Source organism: Canariomyces notabilis (assembly GCF_033297395.1).
Source record: "Canariomyces notabilis strain CBS 508.74 unplaced genomic scaffold N656scaffold_3, whole genome shotgun sequence".
NCBI classification, from domain to species: domain Eukaryota; kingdom Fungi; phylum Ascomycota; class Sordariomycetes; order Sordariales; family Chaetomiaceae; genus Canariomyces; species Canariomyces notabilis.
The window spans coordinates 878630-901496 of record NW_027041825.1 but is presented as its reverse complement, the minus strand read 5'-3'; the positions used below and the strand labels follow the sequence as shown (position 1 = coordinate 901496).

The 22867-nt window shown below is 55.3% G+C and overlaps 10 protein-coding genes across 10 annotated transcripts in view; 3 read left to right on the top strand and 7 right to left on the bottom strand.

Moving 5' to 3' along the window:
• N656DRAFT_396276 (uncharacterized protein) overlaps window positions 1-839 on the bottom strand; it is a 1122-nt gene extending 283 nt beyond the window's left edge. Inside the window, exons 1-5 of the mRNA XM_064809516.1 lie at window positions 838-839; window positions 498-781; window positions 353-445; window positions 168-280; window positions 4-98 (exon numbers count right to left, since the gene is read on the bottom strand). Of these exons, the coding sequence (XP_064673306.1) occupies window positions 4-98; window positions 168-280; window positions 353-445; window positions 498-592 (396 nt within the window). The 5' untranslated portion in view covers window positions 593-781; window positions 838-839. The remainder of the gene's footprint in view (window positions 1-3; window positions 99-167; window positions 281-352; window positions 446-497; window positions 782-837) is intronic.
• Window positions 840-1084: 245 nt separating this feature from the next.
• Window positions 1085-2537, bottom strand: N656DRAFT_766043 (zf-ZPR1-domain-containing protein; the record flags this gene model as incomplete). The annotated part of the gene is made up of 2 exons (XM_064813450.1): window positions 1085-2332; window positions 2391-2537. The coding sequence occupies 2 exons, from the start codon at window positions 2535-2537 to the stop codon at window positions 1085-1087; spliced, it is 1395 nt and encodes a 464-aa protein (XP_064673305.1).
• A 254-nt stretch (window positions 2538-2791) lies between these two features.
• Window positions 2792-3391, bottom strand: N656DRAFT_795439 (uncharacterized protein; the record flags this gene model as incomplete). Its single annotated transcript, XM_064817410.1, has 1 exon — window positions 2792-3391. One exon carries the CDS (start codon window positions 3389-3391, stop codon window positions 2792-2794), a length of 600 nt encoding a protein of 199 aa, XP_064673304.1.
• Window positions 3392-3810: 419 nt separating this feature from the next.
• N656DRAFT_775682 (DUF866-domain-containing protein) lies at window positions 3811-4880 on the bottom strand. Its single transcript, XM_064814484.1, has 5 exons — window positions 4694-4880; window positions 4508-4622; window positions 4388-4453; window positions 4197-4319; window positions 3811-4131 (listed from the first exon to the last, which is right to left on the bottom strand). Exons 1-5 carry the CDS (start codon window positions 4726-4728, stop codon window positions 3988-3990), a joined length of 483 nt encoding a protein of 160 aa, XP_064673303.1. The 5' UTR covers window positions 4729-4880; the 3' UTR covers window positions 3811-3987.
• On the top strand, window positions 4628-7552 carry N656DRAFT_395453 (uncharacterized protein). The gene is made up of 2 exons (XM_064809513.1): window positions 4628-4930; window positions 5003-7552. Exons 1-2 carry the CDS (start codon window positions 4874-4876, stop codon window positions 7460-7462), a joined length of 2517 nt encoding a protein of 838 aa, XP_064673302.1. The 5' UTR covers window positions 4628-4873; the 3' UTR covers window positions 7463-7552.
• Window positions 7553-13696: 6144 nt separating this feature from the next.
• N656DRAFT_395458 (uncharacterized protein) lies at window positions 13697-15785 on the top strand. The gene is made up of 4 exons (XM_064809514.1): window positions 13697-13851; window positions 13950-14515; window positions 14638-14961; window positions 15016-15785. Exons 2-4 carry the CDS (start codon window positions 14141-14143, stop codon window positions 15628-15630), a joined length of 1314 nt encoding a protein of 437 aa, XP_064673301.1. The 5' UTR covers window positions 13697-13851; window positions 13950-14140; the 3' UTR covers window positions 15631-15785.
• Window positions 15719-16580, bottom strand: N656DRAFT_396195 (uncharacterized protein). The gene is made up of 2 exons (XM_064809515.1): window positions 15988-16580; window positions 15719-15923 (listed from the first exon to the last, which is right to left on the bottom strand). The coding sequence occupies exons 1-2, from the start codon at window positions 16405-16407 to the stop codon at window positions 15759-15761; spliced, it is 585 nt and encodes a 194-aa protein (XP_064673300.1). The 5' UTR covers window positions 16408-16580; the 3' UTR covers window positions 15719-15758.
• A 215-nt stretch (window positions 16581-16795) lies between these two features.
• Window positions 16796-17506, bottom strand: N656DRAFT_678844 (uncharacterized protein; the record flags this gene model as incomplete). Its single annotated transcript, XM_064810524.1, has 2 exons — window positions 16796-17203; window positions 17270-17506. Coding segments are annotated over 2 exons (645 nt in total), but the record flags the coding sequence as incomplete, so codon positions are not given.
• Window positions 17507-18265: 759 nt separating this feature from the next.
• On the top strand, window positions 18266-20596 carry N656DRAFT_842553 (uncharacterized protein; the record flags this gene model as incomplete). Its single annotated transcript, XM_064819049.1, has 4 exons — window positions 18266-18805; window positions 18862-19077; window positions 19133-19806; window positions 19870-20596. 4 exons carry the CDS (start codon window positions 18266-18268, stop codon window positions 20594-20596), a joined length of 2157 nt encoding a protein of 718 aa, XP_064673298.1.
• A 1075-nt stretch (window positions 20597-21671) lies between these two features.
• Window positions 21672-22862, bottom strand: N656DRAFT_766037 (uncharacterized protein; the record flags this gene model as incomplete). The annotated part of the gene is made up of 1 exon (XM_064813449.1): window positions 21672-22862. The coding sequence occupies one exon, from the start codon at window positions 22860-22862 to the stop codon at window positions 21672-21674; it is 1191 nt and encodes a 396-aa protein (XP_064673297.1).
• Window positions 22863-22867: the final 5 nt, after the last annotated feature.

Below are 22867 nucleotides of genomic sequence, written 5' to 3'. Positions count from 1 at the left end.
TGCTGGTGCTGGTGTTGCTGGTGCTGGTGTTGCTGGTGCTGGTGTTGCTGGTGCTGGTGTTGCTGGTGCTGGTGCCGGTGCCGGCCACCCCCGTCCCCCTTCATAACAGTCAGCATCTATAGCAGTACCGCTTGAGATATATAAATGACATCTGAGCAGTGACTTACCGAAGAAAGCAGGGCCGGCAAGTCTCGCCGGAAGAAATTGTCCCGGTCTCGCCGGGAAGAGAAAGCCTCCAGAGGAATGGTTACTTCGTGGCCGTTTGGCCCCGAAACTCGAACTACAGTCATATGTTAGTCATATCCAAGTTGTATCCAGGTAGTTAATAGAAGTATCAAGTTACTGTACATACTTGGAGCAGCAGGGATGGGACGGTTGGCCCGGGCTGTGTTGTTGGTGCTGTTGTTGGTCCTGCTGTTGTTGTTGCTGTTGTTGCTTGACAGTGCTCCCTACTGTTAGCTTCCTCCAACAATCACGCACCTTGATGATGCACTTACTCGCGGATGAATCTCTTTATTTTTTGTTCTCCTAAATACATGTTAGTATCTTGCGTTGTAAGAATGACAATACTAGACAGGTAGATAGTAGGCATACTGCAGCAGTAAATCGGTCGGTTTGGAGAGAAGAGAAGGGAAAGGTGAGAAGGGACTTCAGCTGGGGACTCAAGTTAAAGGAGGGCGGTGGGTTCTGACCTTCGAACGGGACATCTGGATTTAGGGAAGGTGCGCCGAAGAGATTGAGAAGGTGCGAGCAGGTCTTGCATCGCCTGCACCTACAGCTACTGTTGCCTGGACTCAGACAGGGCAATTATCACCTAACGACATTGCGGCGTTGTACCTTCCCTGGAATGGCCCTATATTCTCTTATGTTCGGGCACGACGGGTATGCATGTAAATGTAGGAGAGTCACTTGAGGGAGTCTGTGTTAGTCGGGTCCTTCAAGACAGGATGAGAATTGCCTACTTGTCCTCCGCACATCACGCTCTTAGTATACTCTCGCTTCGTATGCCATCCATTCATGCATTAATAAGGTATCTCAGCTGACTGCTTCCAACCCTCAACCCCTCAAGCAGATGAACAACTGGTCATGTATTCGTCTCCTGCTCCGCATCCTCCTCGTAACCCTCGGTTTTCATATCCTTCAACCCTAGCTCCTCTTCTTCCTCGTCTGTCCGCTCATACTCTTCCACCGTCATTTGGTCGTCCGGCTGACTCGGGTCATCCGCCAAGCTCTGGACATAGCTGCACGCCAGCGGGTCAACAAGGACCACGGTAAACTCCTTCTCACCCTTTATCGCAGCGTTCAGAGCATCGAAGAACTCCTCCCAACGCTTCTTCTCCTCGGCACTGAGAGAGTCGTTCTTCCTGCTATCCGGACCAGCCTCGGCATCGGCCTCGAATATCTGGTTGTGAAGGTCATCCCGGACCTGCGTGAGCAGGCCCTCGACCGTGGTGAACCGGCCACCGAGTGTGCCAGGGTTGACTGTGAGGCTGAGCTCGGGGCACTCGAGGGAGCAGCTTTCGCTCTTCAGGATATCGCGAGCGAGATCCTCGGGTTTGGTGACGCGGAGCGTTACCTTCTTGCCCTTCTCGGGGATCTCGCCGCCCGTCTTGACGTCGTTTGATTTGTAGCCGCAGTCGTCGCACGAAGTGTTCATGATGACAACCTGCCGGAAGTGCGGTATGTCTACCATCTTCATGTTTGTGGTGCAAGGGTGCATGCAGCCCGGGCAGGAGGCAGGGAACTGGTAGATTTGGTCGGGTATGATGTTGCCATCCTCGTCCAACCCGGCATTGGAAGTGTCGACCAGACCGAGTGCTTCATTCTGTTCAGGCGTGCGGAAGTATTCGCGTTTGTCCCACTTGCCCACGCCGTCGCGCGGATCAGGGGCTATGAACGAGTTGCCCGCCGGGTCGTCGATGGCAACACGGAAGGGAAAGGCGTCGCCAGCGAGCATCTTCCTCCCTTTAGCGATTATTTCCTCTATTTTGGCATATACCTCTGGCGCTTCTTCCTTGCGTTGTTCTTGGCCATACGCGAGATCGTCAACGATGGTCGTCAGGAGCCCCTCGACGTTTGTGAGCTGCCCCTTGCCAGCCGGGACCTCGACATCCAGCTCGATGAACTTGACAGTAGCCGTGTCAGACTTGACAACCTGGCGCTCGAAATCGGCCATGGAAGTTAACCGGAGCTCGTAGCGCGCGCCTTTGAGTTGGTAAGTGCCCGCGGGCTGGATCTCGTTATTATGGAAGCCGCACTTGTCGCATGAGAAGGACATGATGATGATCTCGCGGAAATAAGGGATCTTGGTAAGGAGGAGTCGCGTTATGCCCTAGACGATCCTGAGTCAGAAGGTCGTTCTCTGGACGTGGGTAGCGCCAGAAACCTACATTCTCTTCGCAGTTCATGCACAGTGACTCGACTTCCTCGACTACTCTCTCGTCCTCGTCGCGCGCCACATCGTTTGCGCCGTTTGATACGGCCGTGGGCGCGACCTTCTCAACTGTCGCGCCAATCGGGTTGAATAACTCGGGCATCTTGTCTGCTTTTTCGTGGTGTTCTGGAAGGGTACTGGTATCCAGGAGAAAATTTTGGAGGGGTAAAGTCGTCTGTTAGACGGTATGGCGGGGTACTGGTGACAACCCTTTCTAGTCCAGATTATAGTGGGGTTGAAGCACCTGGACAAAACTTATGTCATTCGAGATAGAGCCCGACGGTACCCCAGCATTCCCGAATCTTCGGGAGACCACCCAATGCCCAAAGGCGATCGAGAGCGCCAGACCTGCCCGAGTCACTTCTTCTCCATGAAATCTGCTAGACTCAAGCCGAGCCCAGGCCTCATGTTTCGTGCTGCAGTCGATTGATCCAACAGAGCCTGCAATCCGGCCTTTCTCGACTTGGCACGTTTTTTGCTGTTAGCGTTCGTGCTGGATTTCTGAGGAACTGTATCCGAATTGACGGTAGGCATAGATTGGGTCACCGCTGGCTCTGACGACTTTTGAGGTTTCTGGACCTCTAGATGGCGCCTGGAGATAGGGGCTGGCGCCGGCAGCTTGACCTCGGTCAGCCTGCTGCAGCGTCCGCAGGTCATGACCTTTGTCGGGCCGGAACGAGCCTCGTCCTTTTTCGGATGCCTCGTTTGCCCCAGCTTTTTGTATGCTCTCTTCACCTGCCTGATTTGCAGATCGCTCCCTTGTCCGGGAAGCATGATGTGGCCACAACAGGTGCAGACATGCTCTCTCTGCTTATCAGAGAGCGGTATCTCGTGCTCAAACATCAGGCCATTACGATGGCTCATGAGATATGCAGATGTTTCAGGAGCCGTGATGGCTAAAAGGTGTCCTGCATCATTGAGAAACCTGATGGCAGCAGTCACGTCGCTGGTAGCCATTTGTCCTCTAATTCTCGGTGAGAAACGACGGCCGAAGATAGCGTGTCGTAGGCAAAGGTGATCATGCCCGCTGTCGAGAAACTCGAGGTACAACTTGAAGGGGACAAGTCAAGAATCAACAAGCGAAGCGCTCGAGAATTGGTTACTTACACTTTACATACGGTAACGAAAGATGTAAGTTACCTCATTGTTTGTACGATACAGAGAAAGAATACGGTACGTTACACATGCGCTCCCCTTCAATACCCCCCTTGTTTGTTCGCTAGCGCATGACTTGAAAACAGGGGGTCAACCTCCAAAGTCAGATCTCGACAGAAAAACAGCCACTTTGCTCACAGGTATAATAGCTAAATAAAACGACCATTTTAACATTGCTAGATGCTTAATCTTTTTGCGTTGAAGTATTCCCTCTGGCTGTTGAGCTGTATCTTTTTGAATTTTGGACCAGGGCCCCTGTCCTGGGTTCCGCGCTAACAAACAAACAAGGGTTGTATTGTACAATACGAGACGAAACAACATCACGTTGGGGACGAATACAGCATCTGTCAAGTGCATCAGTGTTAGGTTGTCCATCGCAGGTTAACAAGTTCACTTTCTTATGCGCGGATTATATCCCATTTGAGTTCCTTGACGCTCACTTCCTCCCCTGCTTTCTCATCATAGTCAAACCACTCTCCCTCTGTCAGCTCCACGCCTGTAAACTTGGTACCTGATTCGAGGCCGTCAGCGAGCCACTCTCCCTGCCCATTATGATTCACGGGTTAGCATTTGCATTTGGCCACCTTGGAGTGCTGAGAACACTAACCTCCGGAACAAACTCTGTAAACTCAAGACCTCTGCAGTCAAACTGGAGGATCTTCTGCGGCTTCGTAGGCTCGCTTTGTTCGTACGGAACCGGAGCAGCCTGGATGGATGCCGATGCCTCTCTCTGTCGGAGAACTGTCTCAGCTGAACAGTTTTGCTGTCTAGCAAATGAGGTTGCAGGATAGCCCTAACCTTACAGTTCTTGCATCTCCATACAAAGTTTGCCTCGCCTCGGCTCCCGCTCATCTCATGGGTTTCCTATGATAGGTAGGTAAGTAGGGGGCGTTGCAGCAGAATCTGGAGGGGACTCACAAATCGGTTGAATGAAATGGTGTTGGGATGGATTTCTCTGCAAGATGTGCACTGCACCTTGAAGACATACCAGAATGGGTTGTCTTGAGTGTCGTTGGGCCGCAGGTTCGTAACTCTGAATTACCCAAATCCATAAGCCCCCAAGATCAGCGTACTGCGGTGGAAAGTACCGAAGGCGCGACTCACCCCGCTAATTCCGCCTGGAGAGTGAGGGCATACATTGCCGTGATGAATCTGGGGCTTTCTGGGACCCTGTAAAGAAGTTGAAACCTGAGCTGAATATAGAGAGCCAACGGGACTGAAGTGCCGCTTGCAGTTTGAGCTTGAAGCTTGACAAGAGGATGTAGCCCAGCTCCGTCGATCACGATGGCGGGGCAGCGAGCTCTGGACCAGATGCTTGGTATTTCCCGCACGAACATCACGGTAATGTAAATATCCATCTTGTATCGGTAATTTTCTTCCACTAATTGCAGGGCTGGGCCCACCAGAGGGCAGCTCAGATCCGCCAAGCTCAATTGCTCGCTCAATTGGTCCAGACGTCAACCATACAACTTCATCAGGCAATCACCTCGAACTCCCCAACGCTCGCCGAGCGCGCAGATACAAGTCTTGCCGCGTCAACTCGGCCGATATGCTCCGGCAATGCCGAGGCCCTGGTTAATGGCAGCCGGACTGCGGGCCTGCCACTACAGGGCGACACTGCGGACGACCACCCGCAACAGCTTTGCCTGCAGATCCACGCCAAACAGTACTCCGATCCACCAACGGCGCCGCAAAGTCCTGGCCAGCGATGTCTTTACGGCATGCTACTCGGCCATCATGGCTACAGCTGCCGTCCTTGACGCCCGCCAGAAGGACCGACGCAGACGTGTGCTCGACGCCCAGATAGACGAGGCCAGGAGCAAACTTGCCGTGCTGCTGGAGCAATCCCATGCCCGAGACCTAGCTCAGATTGTCAAGTCCCCTCCCCCGTCTTTCTATGACGGCTCGCTGGAGGCACTCGACGTCTTGAAATACATTTGCAACATTCGACCGGAATTTTTGCTCGAGGTGGAGCCGAAGCATCAGAGCAGGGCCAGAGCTCTCAAGCGATTACGCATGGATCTGGGCATATCATGGGATGTTAGAGAAACCGTTGGGACCTCGACGCTGGTAAAGTGCGAGGAGATCTTGGCCTTGGAGAAGACCAACCCCAATGTCCCCCGTCGTGAACCGAGGACGGAGAGGCAGATGGCCAAAACTACCGACATGATCAACCATCTAGTGGACTTGCTCTTGACCGAGGCGTACTGGCAGTCGGAAGCAGAGGCCCCCAATTCGCATCCTTCCTTGGACAGCCCAGACTCGGCTCGAACGATGATCCGTCTGCTACGATCAGAGGGCTATCCCCGCTACAACCACCCTGACGTGGACTTGAACGAGACGGCCGAGTCCCGGGCTCGCTTGAACGAAACCAATTTGAGCATCCTGGCTGATTGGGTACGGCCGTACCGGGAACGCTATGTAGCGAAGATCTGCTACAACCTCCTGGTCTGCGGTGTCCCGCCGTCCATTGAAAATTACAACGCCCTCATACTGGGCTTTGCGCGGCTTGGCGAGCATGCCCTGGCGCAGGCCGTTGTAGATTCCTTCCTTTACAAGAGCCATCTGAAACCGACAGAGGGGACGTTCTTGTGCTTGTTGCATCACTACCGGCTGAAGAAGGACATTGTTGGCTTCTGGGGTCTCCTTCGACGTCTCTTCGGCCACGATCCCCGGGGAATTGGGCTACGACGCAGGACGGGCGAGGAGATAAGACGAATTGACAATTTTCGCCGCTGGGCCGAGGAGACAGGCGTTACGGCAGTGAACGGTTACTTTGTGGAACGTGCAGAGCTTACCCAGAACCTTGTCGAGGCCATGATGGAGGGCTTGATAGATTTCCGCATGCTGCGCGAGGCCGCGAAGCTTGTTGTCATCTGTCTCCAGGAGGGGTGGCAGGTCGGCTCGGAACTTCTAGCGAGGTTGTTCTATGCGTGCATCAACTCACTGGATGCGTCGGCTGCAAGAATATTGATTCAGGGTCTCCTCGACAATATAGGTCAAGCTTCATGCATGATTCTCGGTCCTGGAGCTGTTGAACCATCTATGGTTAGGCAGTTGCGCCACCTTCTCAACATCTGTCAAGCAACCTCGCTTCCCGGTACGGCGGAGTTCCATCCCTGGCTTTGGGCCGGCCCTTCCTCGAGCACCAGGCTCAGGCACCTCGCCACGGCCATCTGGATTCGAGAAACGTGGAACAACAGCCGCATCATGACATCCAGATTGAAGAGGGCAAAGCAAGCACTCCACGAGCAGCGACCACTGAGCTCACGACTCAACCTTGCGCTTGCGGTGCTCGACTTTGAGGCCGATCGCCCGATGCGGAAGCTGGAAAACACCGAACTCGTTCAGCGTATGGCCAAAATCGCCTGGCTAGAGTCGCAATGCGAGGCTGCAGCGAGGAAGATCGTCGAGGCAGAAACGGACATATGCAACGTGCTGGCCCGACGGGTGCCGAAAGAACTACGGACATTTTTCGACTTCAATCCCAAGGTCGCGATACAGAAGCGGATCAAATCCTTGTTGAGATTCTGGACCCCAGGGACAAAGCAACATCAAATGGCTGAATGCTACGCCAGAAGCCGAGAGATCGAGACGGAGTTGAAGGTTGCTCTTTTAGTGGCCCTCCCGACCGACTTGGCCAAACCCGTCTTAGCCACACAGAATAACACAGGAGACATTAGCTTGGGCAAGATACTGGTTCATTTTGAACGATATCTGATGTCATTCAAGCATAAAGGGCAGAAGCAAGCGGAAACGGCGCCTCAAAGAGACCCGTTCTCCCAACTGTTGGAGAAACTGCCAAAGCCGACTATCCGGTTCTGGCCGCAAGCGCCAACAACAGGCGCGGCGGCATCGGAACAAAAATGGTGAGCGAGGCTCAAACATACCTATGAATACATTATGGATACCAATGCTCCGTATACGTTGTACGACTATCATAGAGAAAGCCTCCAGAAGGCAGTTTGGAGATACCCAAAATCACCAAAGGTTACAAGCTTTTGGTCAAACTTCCCACTGATGCGAACCTTGACTTGAGTGTTCCGGGAGGAATGAATCGTCTTGATATATTCAAGTGCGATGCCCTCATCCCATACAAGCCTGGACGAACAAGCTTAAGGCTCGGCGACTCGCTGGATACGTACTCGCTGGTTGTTGTCCAGGATCAGGGGTACACTCGGATCATGAGAACACCAAGACCGTTCTGGCCGGGAGCTTCCCCTGGCCCCTGAGACCCTGAGGGGCGACATGCATCACGGGACCGCCGTCGCCTGCCAAATTTGTTTTTGAGCGTGCCTGACTAGTGCTTGAAGGGTTTTTGTTGACAAGACTATGTGAATCACGAGGCTCTTATGTCTTGACCTGGGCTTGCAGACTGCCTACCTATTCTTGTACTGTATGGTATCACCGCATGTCTGTCTTCATGCGAGTAGCTACAAAGATAGGCAAGTATGGAGGGGAAGCGGTGAGCATGGGGTCAAGCAAGAGCACTGCAGCTACCTACCTACATTCCTAGTTACAGGAACTTTGCAGAGGATTGATTCGCATATCGGCTCGACATATCAGTATTTTGATTCGTGAAGCGATCTACTCTGAAGCACATCCAAAGTACACTTTATCTATTATGTATTGGATCGCAAGCATGTGGAAACCATCTGGATCTTGTGGTGGGGCATCTGTGGGGAGAATCACTGCCCAATGAGGTCAAGCCTTACTGCACCGGGCGTGGCCGTGAGATCTCACTGGCTCCCGCACAGGACCGCGCTGTCATGGCGAGGCGGGCGGGAATGTTGCTGATTGCATCTCCGCTTGCCTCAAAGCTCTTGACCGCAGACATGAGCTCACGAGTCCTCTGCAGTTCCCGTTTCGGCGGCCCTCCAACGGTCGGGACAGACCCGGACCATACTCGGCGTGCCCTCGATTAGCACCAGCTAAAACCCGGTTTATCGGGACAGATATAGTGCCCACCATCTCGAGGCCAGAGTTCTCGTTAAGATCCACCATCATTTTCCATCTTGACTTATCCATTTCGTGACCCCGGTTTCTTTCCCCAATGGCGTCTTTGTCTTCCAAGTTTCAGGCTTCGCTTGTCGAGGCGTCATCGCTTTCCTAAACTCGTCCCGGCACCAATCCACTGCTCTTTACCCGTTCGTTCGGCTGCATCACAAGCAACGAAGTCAACCCTGCTCGTTAACGGAACCGAACTTAGAGGCAGCTCTGCTTGCAAGTGCCTTGTTGCCGCGGTTGATTACTTCCTTCTCGAACAGAAGATGCAGTATAGCATCGATTAAGCCAGCAGCTCTTAAGCGTTTCTTATTCCGCAACCTCGGTTCTTCCAAAAGAGTTACCAGATCCCGCATCCTACACCTCCATCTTTCGACCGGCAAGTTGTTACTTCTCACTACTACAGATCTCTCTTTCCGTCCCGGTAATCACAATGAAGTTTGGAAGAAAGTGAGTCCCACTTGCCATCCCGTCCCTCGGCCCCTCCCCGGACACCATCAGATCGCTTACTCTTGTCGCCAGTCTGCCACGGAACCAAGTCCCTGAGTGGGCAGGGTCCTACATCAACTACAAGGGGCTCAAGAAGTTGGTGAAGGCCGCTGCCAAGGCAGCCCAGATTGGAGAGCAAGTCGATTTAGCAGGTGTGTTTCCCCTAGGCCGCCCGCCGTTTCCTCTTTGTACAATCTGACCATGTCTTGGCAGAGTTCTTCTTCGTCCTTGACCGCAATCTAGAGGACGTTGATTCCTTTTATAACAAAAAGTTTAGCGACGCCTGCCGGAGGCTGAAGGTTCTTCAGGACAGATACGGCGCAACACCGGATGTTGTTGCCCACCTCGATGATGACGAGATCGAGGAGTTAATGGGCGCGCTGCTGGAGCTGCGGAGCCAATTACGGAAGCTCCAGTGGTTTGGTGAGATCAACCGGCGCGGCTTTGTCAAGATTACCAAGAAGCTCGACAAAAAGGTTCCCAATACATCGACTCAGCACCGTTACATCTCGACCAAAGTCGATCCTCGCCCCTTCGCCAAGGACACCACCATCGCCCGGCTGCTGGTCGAGATCAATAAATGGCTCTCGGTGCTAGGCGACTCTCACAACGTAGACGACGCAAGGTCGGAGCGGTCAACGAGGTCGCTCGGCCGGGCATCGGCGAAAGCCATGCTAAGTTTGCCGACGGCCGCCCTGGATAAGCTGGACCAAGCGATTCGGGCAGACGATGCCAGCGCCCTAGACGACGTTTTGAGGGAAGGGAAAGTGCCGATTACGGAACCTGCGTCGCAGAGAATGCTCCTCAACCTGCTCCAGCGTTCTATATCAGCCCGCTCCAAGAATTTGATCGCGTATTTGCTGGAGCATATTTCATCCCTTGATGAGCCGGATGACATCAACGAACGAAACTGTATTCACAGACTTGTCATCCACATTGGTCGGACAAAAACGGCATCTGCAAGGAACGACGACGACTCGAACCCGGCATCGTACCCCTTTCCGGGCGCTGCGCAGTACGCTCAAAGCTATCTCACTCCAGCAACGTCCCCTCTGGCAGCCCCTAGAGTCTGCGGCCTCAAGGAGTCAAGCCTTCTCAGCAAGGATGACGAAGCAGTCCAGCTTCTTCTTTATCTCTTAGAGTCGCTCAAACCGGATCAAAGAGCGGCGTTGAGTGCCAAGGACAGCTTTGGCCGGCTTCCATTGCACTATGCCGCTCAGTTTGGCTTCGTGGTCGTCTGTCAGATTCTGATGAGCAAGATGCAGGAATGGGGTCAGTTCAACGTCGAAAATGGCATTGATGCGCCCGAATGGCAGGACAAAGACGGCAACGCGCCGTTGCACCTCGCCGTCCTTGGCGGTCATACTTTAACGACCAAGGCGCTTCTCCAGGGGGAGAATTGGCAGGGCGTCAGCGACAACAAGTCCGAGATGAGACGAGCCATATCAAAATCGAGCGCCGTTCTGGCCATTGCAACCAAAGCCAACGCCAAATCCATTGTGGAGATGCTGGTGGAAGCCGGTGTGGATATAAACTGGCAAGACAAGACGGGCGAAACAGCGCTTCATATTGCCGCTCGTTTCGGGCACGATGAGTGCGCCAGGGTGTTACTGAAGGGAACGGCTGAGCAAAAGGCGGATGTCGAGCTAGCAGAAAATTCGTTCGCCTGGACACCCCTCCATATCGCAGCTGTGGATGGTCATCTGTCGGTTGCAAAGCTGCTGGTGGATGCCGGTGCAGATGTGAAGAAGGCGGACTCATCGGGGTGGACTGCAAAAGAGCATGCAGCGTTAAGAGGGCACATGCCAATCGCTCACCTCCTTGCTGAACACGAGGAAGAGGCAGAAGACGCAGCGTCCAGCAGCTCGGACGAATCTGGGACTGAATCTGGGGCCCGTGAAGTTGCCTCCTTAGAGGACCGGCGGTCAAACGGCTCCTCTCGCCCTGCAGAGCCCGTCAAGTCGTTCGGCCATCGGTACCTCAAAGACGAAAGCTTGGTGCTCGTCAGCCTTGGTTCGATGGATATGCGTAAAAATGTCGAGGCCGTCACGTTGGACCGGGTCCCACTGACCGAGGCTCACAACACACAACTCGACACGGCTCTCTCGATCGTCGTCTCAGCGCAAGGAGCTCATGGCGAGCCGACCATCATTGACATGCCCGTTCAGGAGAATATCTCGACGGAGCCAATTGTCTTCTCCACAGCCGATGCCGCCAAGGTTAAACTGCTCTTTGATATCGTGCCTACCTACTCGGGCAACGAAAAGCACAAGATTGGACGCGCTGTTGCCCTGCTGTCTAGTATACGACCGACGATCGGAGCCAAAAAGATGAATTTGCAGGGAGACGTCTGCGTTCCTATCATGAGCGCGAACCTTGAGGTTATCGGGACGGTGAACTTCAACTTCCTTGTCATCACGCCTTTCTCGCACCCGAACATGGAAGTGACCTCGAGGCACACATACTGGAAAAAGCTGACGTCGACCATGCTCATTGGCCACCGCGGTCTGGGGAAGAACTTGGCCTCCAACAAGTCTCTGCAGCTGGGTGAGAACACGGTGCCGTCCTTCATTGCTGCGGCAAACCTGGGCGCTCAGTACGTCGAGTTTGACGTGCAACTCACAAAGGACCACGTCCCGGTGATTTACCACGATTTCCTAGTTAGCGAGACGGGCATTGACGCCCCAGTCCATACTTTGACGCTAGAGCAATTCCTGCACATCAACCCAGATTCAAGCCGCCATAACCACCACCCCCAGACCGCCCGGCACAAGCAACTCGACAAGACACGCAGTAACAGTCCAGGCCCACGTCAGCGGTCCATGTCGATGGACTGGTCAGACCACCAGAAGATGATGAACAAGACCGAGATGGAGGAACGTATGAAACACACGCGGGACTTCAAGGCCAAGGGTTACAAGGGCAACTCGCGCGGCAACTTCATCCAGGCGCCGTTCGCCACGCTCGAGGACTTGTTCCACAAGCTGCCCGAGTCGGTCGGGTTCAACATTGAGATGAAGTACCCAATGTTACACGAGAGCGAGGAGCACGAGATGGACGCATATGCGGTTGAGCTTAACTCATTCTGCGACACAGTGCTCACAAAGGTGTACGACTTGGCAAAGGGGCGGCATATCATTTTCAGCTCGTTCAACCCGGATATCTGCTTGTGCTTGAGCTTCAAGCAGCCAAACATTCCGATCCTGTTCCTGACGGATGCGGGCACGTGCCCCGTGGGTGACATCAGGGCTAGCAGCCTGCAGGAAGCTATCCGGTTCGCGAGCAGGTGGAACCTGCTGGGGGTCGTGAGCAACGCCGAGCCGTTTGTGAATAGCCCGCGCCTGATCAGGGTGTTGAAGCAAAACGGGCTGGTTTGCGTCAGCTATGGGACGCAGAACAACGATCCCAAGTTGGTTCAGGTAGGATTTCCGTCTCCAAACTGTTGGTTGCGAAACATTGGCTAATTAACATTTCTGCTGCAGCGGCAAGTCAAGGAGGGCATCGACGCTGTCATTGTCGACAGCGTACTGGCCATCCGGAAGGGCTTGACCGGGGCTAGCCAACACCAGGAGACTGGTGGCGCGGAGGTATCAGTTCGGAGCAAGATCCAGACAAACGGAAGCTCGGGAGAAGTATAGAGGGCAAGGGGTACTTGGCATGGTAATGAGCGAGACTATAAACCGGTTGATGAGTTTCCAGCTAGAGATGCGCTTTCGACGGGTTTGACTCGGGATTTCGATTCCGCTATTAGAGACCGGACAGACGACGGTCACATTTGAGACTCACGAAGAGACTTGAGCTTTGCGTTGCTTCTTCCACATTGGAATTTCTGCGATAGATTCATGTGCCGTGATGTGATGTCGCACAGTAGTACTGTAGTCGTGGCGTTAATATTGAAACGGGAGGCAGCCCAGTGGCTCCCTGCCTCTCTTATCGATTCCAGTGCCCGCTAGCCAATGGCGTGCTAGACGCGCCAGCGTTTGGACTGCGGTCATGAACCATCGCCAGATCAGGCAAGTTATTCGTTTTGGTTACTTTCCGGTTCAGCAGAGGCGTTGGGGCTGTGTTGGATCATCTTACTGCATGTGTGCTCGATTTTGTTCTGGTTGCCAAGGGGTAACGTTAAGCGGAGATGAAAGATGGAGTATGTACGAAGTGTGAGACGGGCTAGCCCCTGACTTTCAGAGTGTTTTTTGAGATGGAACGACAAGATGCGAGGTGCCAGCGACGAAACCCAACCCCCTCTCAACGAGATTGCAGCATCCATATTCCATGGGCCTATGATCCGACTATTGAATTATCGTGCCGATAAATTTAGAAGGGTAGGGTTGTAATAATGGGGTAGGCTCGTCGGTCCGTGTTGGTGGTAGGCCGCTTTTTGTTTAGACAGTCTGGTCTCTTTGGGCGGTCTTTTCGCGGCGGTGTGTGCAAGAGACCGTGATCCTGTCAGCGTGCCTGCTTCCGCTTCCTGGGGGAAGTGTGTTGTTGGCGCGTGCCTCTCGCTGTGATCGTCCTTTTTGATGTGTGTAAGTTACGTGTAGTATCGAGCTGTATTTTTGCCCATGTGGAAATTCGAGACGATTGGGTCCCTCTCCCTCTTTGACCAGACTTTGTCGGCCACAGTCACCCTCACTTCACCAGTGAGGAAAGAGAAGTGGGTTGATCAAAGACCTGAAGCCACCGGCGACGCTCTATGAACCCGTACTAGGACCCGTACTGAATCAATAACTTAGGTAATTACAGTACAGTACACGGATTGACACCCGCCAGTAAGTTCAGTTGGCCTCCCTGTCCCGCCCCGCCCCCTCCCAAGTCTCATGCGGCCCCGCTGCGCCTGCTTCTGTCACCAGGATCTGACCCTGCTTAGTTAGCTCCCTATGTCGGGCAGCGCAGTAGAAAGAGCGAAAGGCGCCCGACAAACAAAAAGCTCGCAGCGCGCCAATTACTCCCTCAACCTCCTCTTCACCCTTTCTACATACTTTCCCCCCGTATCTCTTCCCGATCAGAACGGCCTTTACACTACCCAGCGATCCGCATCCGCATCCCTCGATCGCACCCATGGCAGGCCCCGCATCCCCCGGCAGCGAAGGGCCGACCTTTGCGCCGCCGCCTTTGCCCGCGGGCTGGATCGCGCAGTGGGACGCTTCGTCCAAGAAGTATTATTTTGTGCAGCTGTCGACGGGCCAGTCGCAGTGGGAGACGCCGACCGAGGCCGCTCCCGTAGGCGAGACGCCCGGCGCCCGCAACGAACACCCTTACGGCGTGCCCAACGCAAACGCAAACGCCGACATTATTGTTCACCCGGACGGCAGCCAGACGGCGAGGTATCCGGACGGCAGACTCGAGCCCGTCAACCCCAGGGAGGATGGCAGTACGACCCCCGGGACGAGGGGTGTCACTGGCGGCGGTGGCGGAGGGGACAGGTCACTTGGGGTATGTTACTTCCTACCTTTAGGCTCTTGGCTCTTCTCGCTCCTCGACGTCCTGGTTGATGGTTGTTTGTTCGCTGTTGTTCATTTATTTGGCGCTGTGCTAACCTATGCCGATCTCAACAGGGCCTCCTTGGAAGCGCCCTGGGCGGTAATAAAGCCCACGGTGGCGGCGGTGGCGGCATCGGTGGTCTCGCTGGGTCAGTGCTGGGCGGGCTAGGAGGTAAGACCTCTGGCGGCCATGGCGGCGGCAGTGGTGGGATTGGCGGGAAGCTCGCCTCGCAGCTGGCATCGAATCTGTTCTCTGGAGGAAGCAAGCCGGGTTCCCAGCCGCAAGGCTATCACGGTGGACAACCGGCACATCACTCTGGCTCATCCGGTGGTCTAGGAGGTCTTGGAGGTCTTGTTGGGGGGGTTGCCGGCAGCTTGCTTGGAGGCAAGCACGGCTCGGTATGTTGAACCAAAGCACTGCTTTCACTGCGTCGTTGCTAACCGTTGGAGAAGAGCCAGAACAACTTTGGCTACTCGAACACCGGGCAGACTAGCTACAGCGGTCAAGCCCCTCCTGCGTCGTACCAACCACCCTCGCAGCCAGGGCAGCCGAATACCGCTCACTCGTACCAAAGCAGCCCGGCACCCTACCAGAACCCGGGTCAGCACCAGCAGCCCCCTTACGGTCAGCAGACTCCGGGGCAGCCGTACACCCCTTCCTACAGTTCACCCGGAGGTCAGCAGCCGCCGCACGCGCAAAGCTACCCGCCTCCGCCGCCCGGCCAGCCCCAATCAGGCTATGGTCAGTACGGCCACGCACCCCCGCCGCCGCCAGGACAGCAGCCATATGGTTCGTCTGGCGCGCAGCAACCGAGCTACGGTCCGCCGCCAGGTCAACCTCCGTACGGGCAGTCGCACGGACAACCACACGGACAACCACACAGCCAGCCACAATACAGCGCGGCTGCCTCGTACGGGCAGCCACAGTACGCTCCGCCGCCGACGTCACAGCCGGGGGGACACTCACCGTATCCCTCGCAGCCAGCGGGGCACTCGCCGTATCCACCTCAGCAGCAGTATGCCTCGCAGCCTCACCAGGGAGGATACGGATCAGGCCAGTATCACTAGGGGATGTACCATTGCAACTAGGCTAAGCATTGGCAAAGTGGCCTATTGAAGGCTGCCCGCTGTTACTGCTGGCAGTCTGCAGATCCAGATTGGCTGGCGTGGCTGCTTGGATACGAGCAGTGGTGGTGTTACTGGGCTGAGGAAGCGGAAGCGGCGGCAGCGGCGGCGCGGGACAAGGTCGTTTCGGTGTGGTGGTCGGCGATGGAAGTGCAGAGCTGGCTGGACGAGCTGGAGTCGTTGGGGCCGGACCAGCTGGTGGAAGAAGAGTGGGAGAGGCAGTGGATCGAGAATTCCTGGTTGGGCGATGAGCTACTGGACGCAGAGATGGGCAAGGTGCCGGTAGAGAAGGAAGAGTACCGGCAGGCGCTGAAAAAGTTGCTTTTTGACTAGGAAGAGAAGCACTCCGAGGTGAAGCTCCATCTGCGGATGACGCAGAGGCGGCTTGAGCAGATTGAGAAGGCGTTGCAAAAGGACCACAAAGTGGTCCTTTCGGAGAAAGGAAGGCAATTTCAGGAAGCGCTCCTGCGGGAGTTGGAGGAAGGGAAAAAGAAAGAAGAGGATTTGTGGGATGAGATTGAAGATCTGTGGTGGGAGAAGGAACAGAGATTGATGAGAAGGGAGGAGAGGAGAGTGAATAGGGAGATGAGACGCCGGAAGAGGAAAGGAAAGCGGAGGAGGAGAAGGAGGGATAGAGCGAGGAGGAAGAGAATGAGGAGGTGGCGGATGATGGGATACAAGAAAAGAGGGCAGCGGAAGCGGCATGTTTGAACAAGGCATAGGAGACAGGTTGCGGGATATACGACCCCAAACAAGGTTCTGAAGCCGGTAAGTGGAATGGTCGAGGGGAGAGCAGAGTGGCTGTGACTAAGCGATGTTGGGTGTGTTTGTTTTCCCTTAGCCATGAACATGATAGAAGACTGGTAGCGTTACTTGGTACTTTTCCTTTGCCAACGTGTCCCAGGAGCTGATTGAGCTCGAGGGCTTTGGGTTAAGTTGTGCTGGCCGTGTTTGTATTCCTGCAGTTGGATCCGCGTTGGCCGGTAGATCTCGCCAGCTATCACCGAGCCTGTGTCGATAAGAAAGGAAAAGATGTTCAAAATAGGTCGGGGTATCATCAGTAAGGTCACTGTCTCTTTTTATTGCTCTCCTGCTGCTTTCTATCAACCGCTATCAGCTGCTGAATCCATGTAATTATCTTCCCACTGAGGAAGAAGGCTGCCACGGCAACGCCAATGATGTAGCAAGCAGTGCCTGCTATCGAGCGTGGTAGTATGTTGAAGAGAAACGGATCCAGGATGATGTCGACGTCTACGGGCGGCACCTTGCTCATGAGTGAGGCGTCGGTGGTGAAGTAATCCGCTGCGGCGAGGATGCGGAGGAGCAGCACGGATGCTTCCCGCTCCTTTGCTACCGGGATTCCGGTGCTGCTGTCCCGCAATGGCTGTTGTTGCACCTCGTCGTCTTTGGTAACCGCATGGCGGTATGTGGAGTACTCGTGCAACGAGGCCATCAGCTCGGGAGAATCCCAGACTGTTTCGAGGGGGAAGGTGTCGAGTTTGAACTCGGTTGGTTGCTGGGTTGAAGGGTTATATGTAAGATTCAACTCTGGGTTCAGATTGAATGACGGGGTTTTACTTACTGTTGCTGCCCAGCAGACGCGCACCTCATAGCGTTGGTTGGGGTGGAGGTTGTCGAGGATGAGCCATGTTGCTGTCCCCGAGGGGTGAGTGTCGCTAGGGAACTGGGCGTTGAGCTGCGTTCTGAGGCTCCAGTTGGCTGGAGTGAGAGTGTCGAGGCGGAGGTCGGAGAGGGTGGGATGGGCGGTGGGGATGGTGATAGGCTCAGGAGCTAGGAAGATGGCCTTTTCGGTGTTGGCGACGGTAGGGGATGTGAGGAAGAGGAGGAGGACGAGGAATGAGATTGATGAGATGGGCATAATCGACACCCTCATCCTGGATGTCTTGAGATATTGAATATATAGCCAGGCACCGCTGTCTATGAGATGGAAGGGTACGAAGCCGAATCTCAACTCTTAGTGCTGGGTGCCGGGAGCCGGCGGACGGGAGACTACGGCCCGGGTTGTCGGGGCCGAATTGCTGGGTGGAATCTGGGATTGGGTGCAACGATCGGTCAACCTTTTCCCCAGGTTTGGGCAGGCTTTCGCGGCCAATCAGCCCTGGAAAGTGTGGGGCCCAGAACTGCCAGCCACTGACAAATGTGGGCAATGATCAATCACATGCTAGAAATCAGAAGCCAACGCCCGCTATCCCGGGCATGGTTCCCCATTTTAGGTGACGCAAGGGCCGAGGACAACTTGACCGAAGCTGCCAACTCCAACAAAGTCTGGACCCGACATTCACTCAACCTTTGGCCATCAGTTGTAAGATTCGGGTCGATGAGCCTGTTATAACACCCTCGCGGCCTAAAACACGTCAATAGCCTTGCTGCACTGTCCATACTCGGCCGAGCGCATTGCCGACAGCGAATCGGATCAAACTCGCCCAACCACCATCTCTTGTATCAACTGTTACTTATCGAATATCGACGTCCCAAATGATACCCACGGCGCGATTGTGATCCGCCCTTCCGCACTGTCTCTTCTCTCCCATCGCTACCTTCGCTACTGTAACCCGCCATGGCGCCAACACAATCAAAGCCGGTCCGCGCGGGCAGCAGCGCCGCCCTCCGCGACCGCACCATTCGGGGCATCATCTCGCAGCTGACGTCTATGTACCTGCAAAACCGCACACGAATCTCACGCGCCATCTACATAACACTGTTTGTGGCCCTCATCAACCGCGTGCGCCATGCCATCGCCGAGCAAAAGGCTGCCTCGGCCCGCGAGGCCGCCAAGCGCCGCGAGAAGATCGGCACAACGTCGACCGAAGGCGCCGAGGCCGTGCTGAAGAAGAAAAAGGTTGAGCTGAACCGCGAGTTCTTCCGCTCGCTGCTGAGGCTGCTACGCATTGTTGTGCCGGGGTGGCGGAGCAAGGAGACGCGGTTGCTCATCAGCCACAGCTTCTTCCTGGTGGTACGGACGCTGATCAGCCTGAAAGTGGCCGCCATGGACGGTGCCATCGTGAAGGCCCTGGTCAAGGGGAACGGGCGCGAGTTCTTGATGCGCATTGTGTGGTGGATGCTGATTGCCGTGCCGGCTACCTTCACCAACTCCATGGTAGGTCAGGATGCCCATCTGACAGGGCATTGTGCTAACACGCTGTCGCTCCGTAGCTGTCGTATCACCAAGCCGAACTCTCGTTGAGGTATCGGACACGCTTAACACAGTACATACATGACAAGTACCTGTCACAGTTGACCTTCTACGGCATCTCGGCTCTAGACGATAGGATCAAGAATCCCGACCAACTGATTGCAGTAGACGTAGCCAAGTTCTCAAATAGCTTGGCCGAGCTATACAGCAACCTGGCAAAACCCTTGCTTGACATGGTGAGCATTGGGCCCCGTGCCTCACTGTGCGAGTAGCATGACTGACGGATACTAGACCATCTACACAATTTCCCTCTCAAAAAGCGTTGGAGGGGAAGGGGTTGTCTTCATGTCGCTTCTCGTCCAGCTCTCTGCGAACGTGATGCGAGCACTAACGCCACCCTTTGGCAAATATGTGGCCGACGAGGCAAGGTTAGAAGGCGAGTTCCGCTTCCAGCACTCCAGGTTGATAGACCACAGCGAAGAGGTGGCCCTGTACGCAGGCCACGAGGCCGAAAAGGACACGCTGGATAAGGGCTACTTCACTCTGATCAAGCACGTCAACTACATCCTCCGGAGGCGCTTCTATCACGGCTTCATGGAGGACTTCGTTATCAAGTACTTTTGGGGCGCGCTGGGTTTGATACTCTGCAGTTTCCCGGTCTTTGTCAAGCTGCCTGGCCAGGTGGCAATGAACATGGGTGATCGGACCGAGAGCTTCGTCACCAATCGGAGAATGCTTCTCTCTGCGTCGGACGCGTTTGGCCGCATCATGTTCTCATACAGGGAGATCATGGAGCTTGCCGGGTACACATCTCGGGTGTCGTCGCTCCTGGAGGTTATGGACGATGTCCAGGCGGGACACTTTGAGAAGAAGCTCGTTTCGAGCTCGGGTACGGAGACCAACGAAGCCGTGCTACGAGGCAGAGGCAAGGTAGTGGAGAGCCAGGACATTAAGTTCATCGATGTGTATGTTCCCCTTCCCCTTTTCCACGCTCCCGTTACTCCACAAAGCTCCTAACGCACAGCCAGTCCCATCATCTCCCCCAACGGTGATGTCCTCGTCCCCGCCCTCTCCTTCTCCCTCAAGCAAGGCGACCACCTTCTGGTCGTCGGCCCCAACGGGTGCGGCAAGTCGTCCCTCTTCCGCATCCTCGGCGGCCTGTGGCCCGTGTACGGCGGCACCGTGCACAAACCCCCCTTCTCAGACATCTTCTACATCCCGCAGCGGCCGTACCTGTCGCGGGGCTCGCTCCGGCAGCAGATCATCTACCCGGACGGGCTGCGGACGATGCGGGCCAAGGGCGTGTCCGACGCCGACCTGCTCTCCATGCTGCGCACCCTGGGACTGGAGCACCTCGTCGACACGTACCCGGAGGGCTGGGACGCCGAGGCCGAGTGGCGCGACGTGCTCTCGGGCGGGCTCCAGCAGCGCGTCGCCATGGCCCGTCTGTTTTACCACCGGCCCCGCTACGCCATCCTCGACGAGTGCACCAGCAGCGTCACGCTCGACACGGAAAAGGTCATGTACGACACGGCCAAGAGCCTGGGCATCTCCCTCATGACGGTCAGCCACCGCCGCAGTCTGTGGAAGTACCACACGCACATCCTGCAGTTTGATGGACAGGGTCATTACGTGTTTACTCGGCTCGATGCGGAGAGGAGGTTGAAGCTGGAGGATGAGAAGGAGGATCTGGAGGTGCTCCTCAGGCAAGTGCCTGAGATTGAGAGGCGGATTCAGGAGTTGAGCGCTGTTTGAGTATGGGTACGGGGAAGGGTTGTTTTGTTTTGGCGGTAAGGTTATTTGATGTAGGAGAAATGTCACGAGACGGGAAGTACATTGTGCAACGCGTACATATTTTGCTGGTTTGGTATTGCAGCAGAACGCTCGGTGTGGGCTCTCTGTTGTCTGCGTCTCTCTTTTTGCCTCTCTTTGTTTGTGGGCAGTACCTGTGCTGGTATCTAGAGGGACCCGGGGGAAGGTTGGTGAAACTCACTTGAAAAACGGGGGGGTCGATGGCGTCGCGGCATCGTTTTCTCGTCTGATGTATGACTATGACCATCCCTCGGCGGCAACGACTGATGCCCCTGATTGTATCACCTACACAACATGGGCGGGCGTTTAACGTATGTCGATGTCGGAATGTATTACATTTGGCGCGAATGAAGTGCTTCCTTTCGTTTCAATTCTTGAGGGGAAAGGCGCAATTGCTCGGGGATGTCGGACACGACGAGTCTCTCAGGTTGCGGTTGATGAATCTCCTTTCACTTTTCTTGCTTGTCCAGGTCGCACCGACCCCGACCTAGTTATAGCTCAGAATACGCGGACAAGGGAACGTACAGGATTCGAACCTGTCTGAGATGTATGTATCTATTTAGTTGGGTCTGTCATTTGCCATAGATAGGAGGACACAGGCAATGTGGTGAGGAAATCGTCACTGCCAGCGCTAGACAAAAGTGTGTACGAAATTGTGTATCACAAGACAACCAAGCACAGATCAAGCCTTACGTTGTAACCAGAAAAACAAGAGTCTCGCTAACCATCTATCAAATCAAAGGCAAAATCGTACATGCATAAGATCAAAAATGGGCCTGCATTTCCCGAGGCTGTAAAATGTCTACAAGAATTGAAAGATGCTGCAAACCTGGGCGGGAAGCCGTGTTCCTCGTCCAGTTATTCTTCTTTTCCCTATCCTAGTTCCAAATCCCCTAAATCCGAATCCCAGCTAGCCGGCTGAGTTTGCATCTTTTGGGCAGTGTATGCAGCCATAAACGTCTTCAGAGTTCAGACGAGCCGCCTGGCTACCCTTGCACCTCGGTCCGCGGTAGTCCGCTTAGTAAAATCTCCTTAGCCGCGCGGGGGCCGTCCCGGTCGGGGCGAGGGTCGCTGTCCCGTTCCCGGGGACAGAGAATGGAGGAGTAGGAAGGGGGTTGGCCGAGGAAGTGACGGTGACAATCTCGTCGGGCGGGCAAGCGTCATCAGCTTCGTCATTGCCCTCGTCGTCCTCATCGCCCGAGTTGCCGGTCTTGTCCGAGTCGTCGACAACGCCGGTATCATTGCTGACACCAGTGGCAGTAGCCGAGGGTGCGGCGACGGTCGTGGAAGCGTGCGCACCCTCCCCAGCAGTGGTGGGAGCGTTCTGGCCGGTAACAGTCACATAGACCGTCGTGGCCGGGGCCGTGACGGTAACGACGCTGGCAGGGCACTCGCAGGCACCGTTGCCGTTGCCGTTTCCATTTCCGTTGCCGTTGCCGTTGCCGTTGCCGTTGCCGTTGCCGTTGTCGCTGTCGTCGTTGCCGTTGCCGTTACCATTGCCATTGCCGCTGCCACCGGTTGGCACACTGCCCACAGTCGTGGTGGTAGGCCTCTTGAGTGTGACTGTGCGTGTGCCAGTAGTGGTGGTGGTCTCGGTCATGGTCGTGTCAACCTCGGCCGGGGGAACAGTTGAGGCACCTTCGCCCTCGGACACAGGGGCGGTTGAGGCACCTTCGGAAGTGTTGATCGGGGTCGAGGCAGTGACATGGGGCGGAACAGTGGCAGAGGCCGGGGGACTGGTCAGAGTGCTGCCTGTGATGATACCCTTGGAAGCGTCTTCCATGACGCTGGATGAGATGGAAGGGACAGCGGTGACAGGGCACACAGTCTCGGTAAGCACGATGGTGTCCGTGACAATCACGGTCGAGAGCGCCTCTGTAGGCAAGGTAGACAGATCCTCGGTCTTTGCAGGGCAGTCAATGACCTCAGGGGCACACTGGATAATGGTGCGGACCGACGTGGTGGACACGGTCAGAGTAGTGATACCGGCACCTGTGCCGTTCGTAGGGAAAGGGGCCGCGCTGGTGACGATCGTCGGCGCCTCTGTTGACACTCCCGTGGACAGGGGAATGGTAGCTGTGCTCTCCGGGGCGATGCTGGAGGCGATTTCGGTCCCATTGGTGTGACGACGGAAGCGAAGATGCCGCGGGTGGGAGTAAGCGGTGGTGAGAGCGGCGAAGAGGCCGAGGGTGAGAGTGGCGGACTTCATGCTGG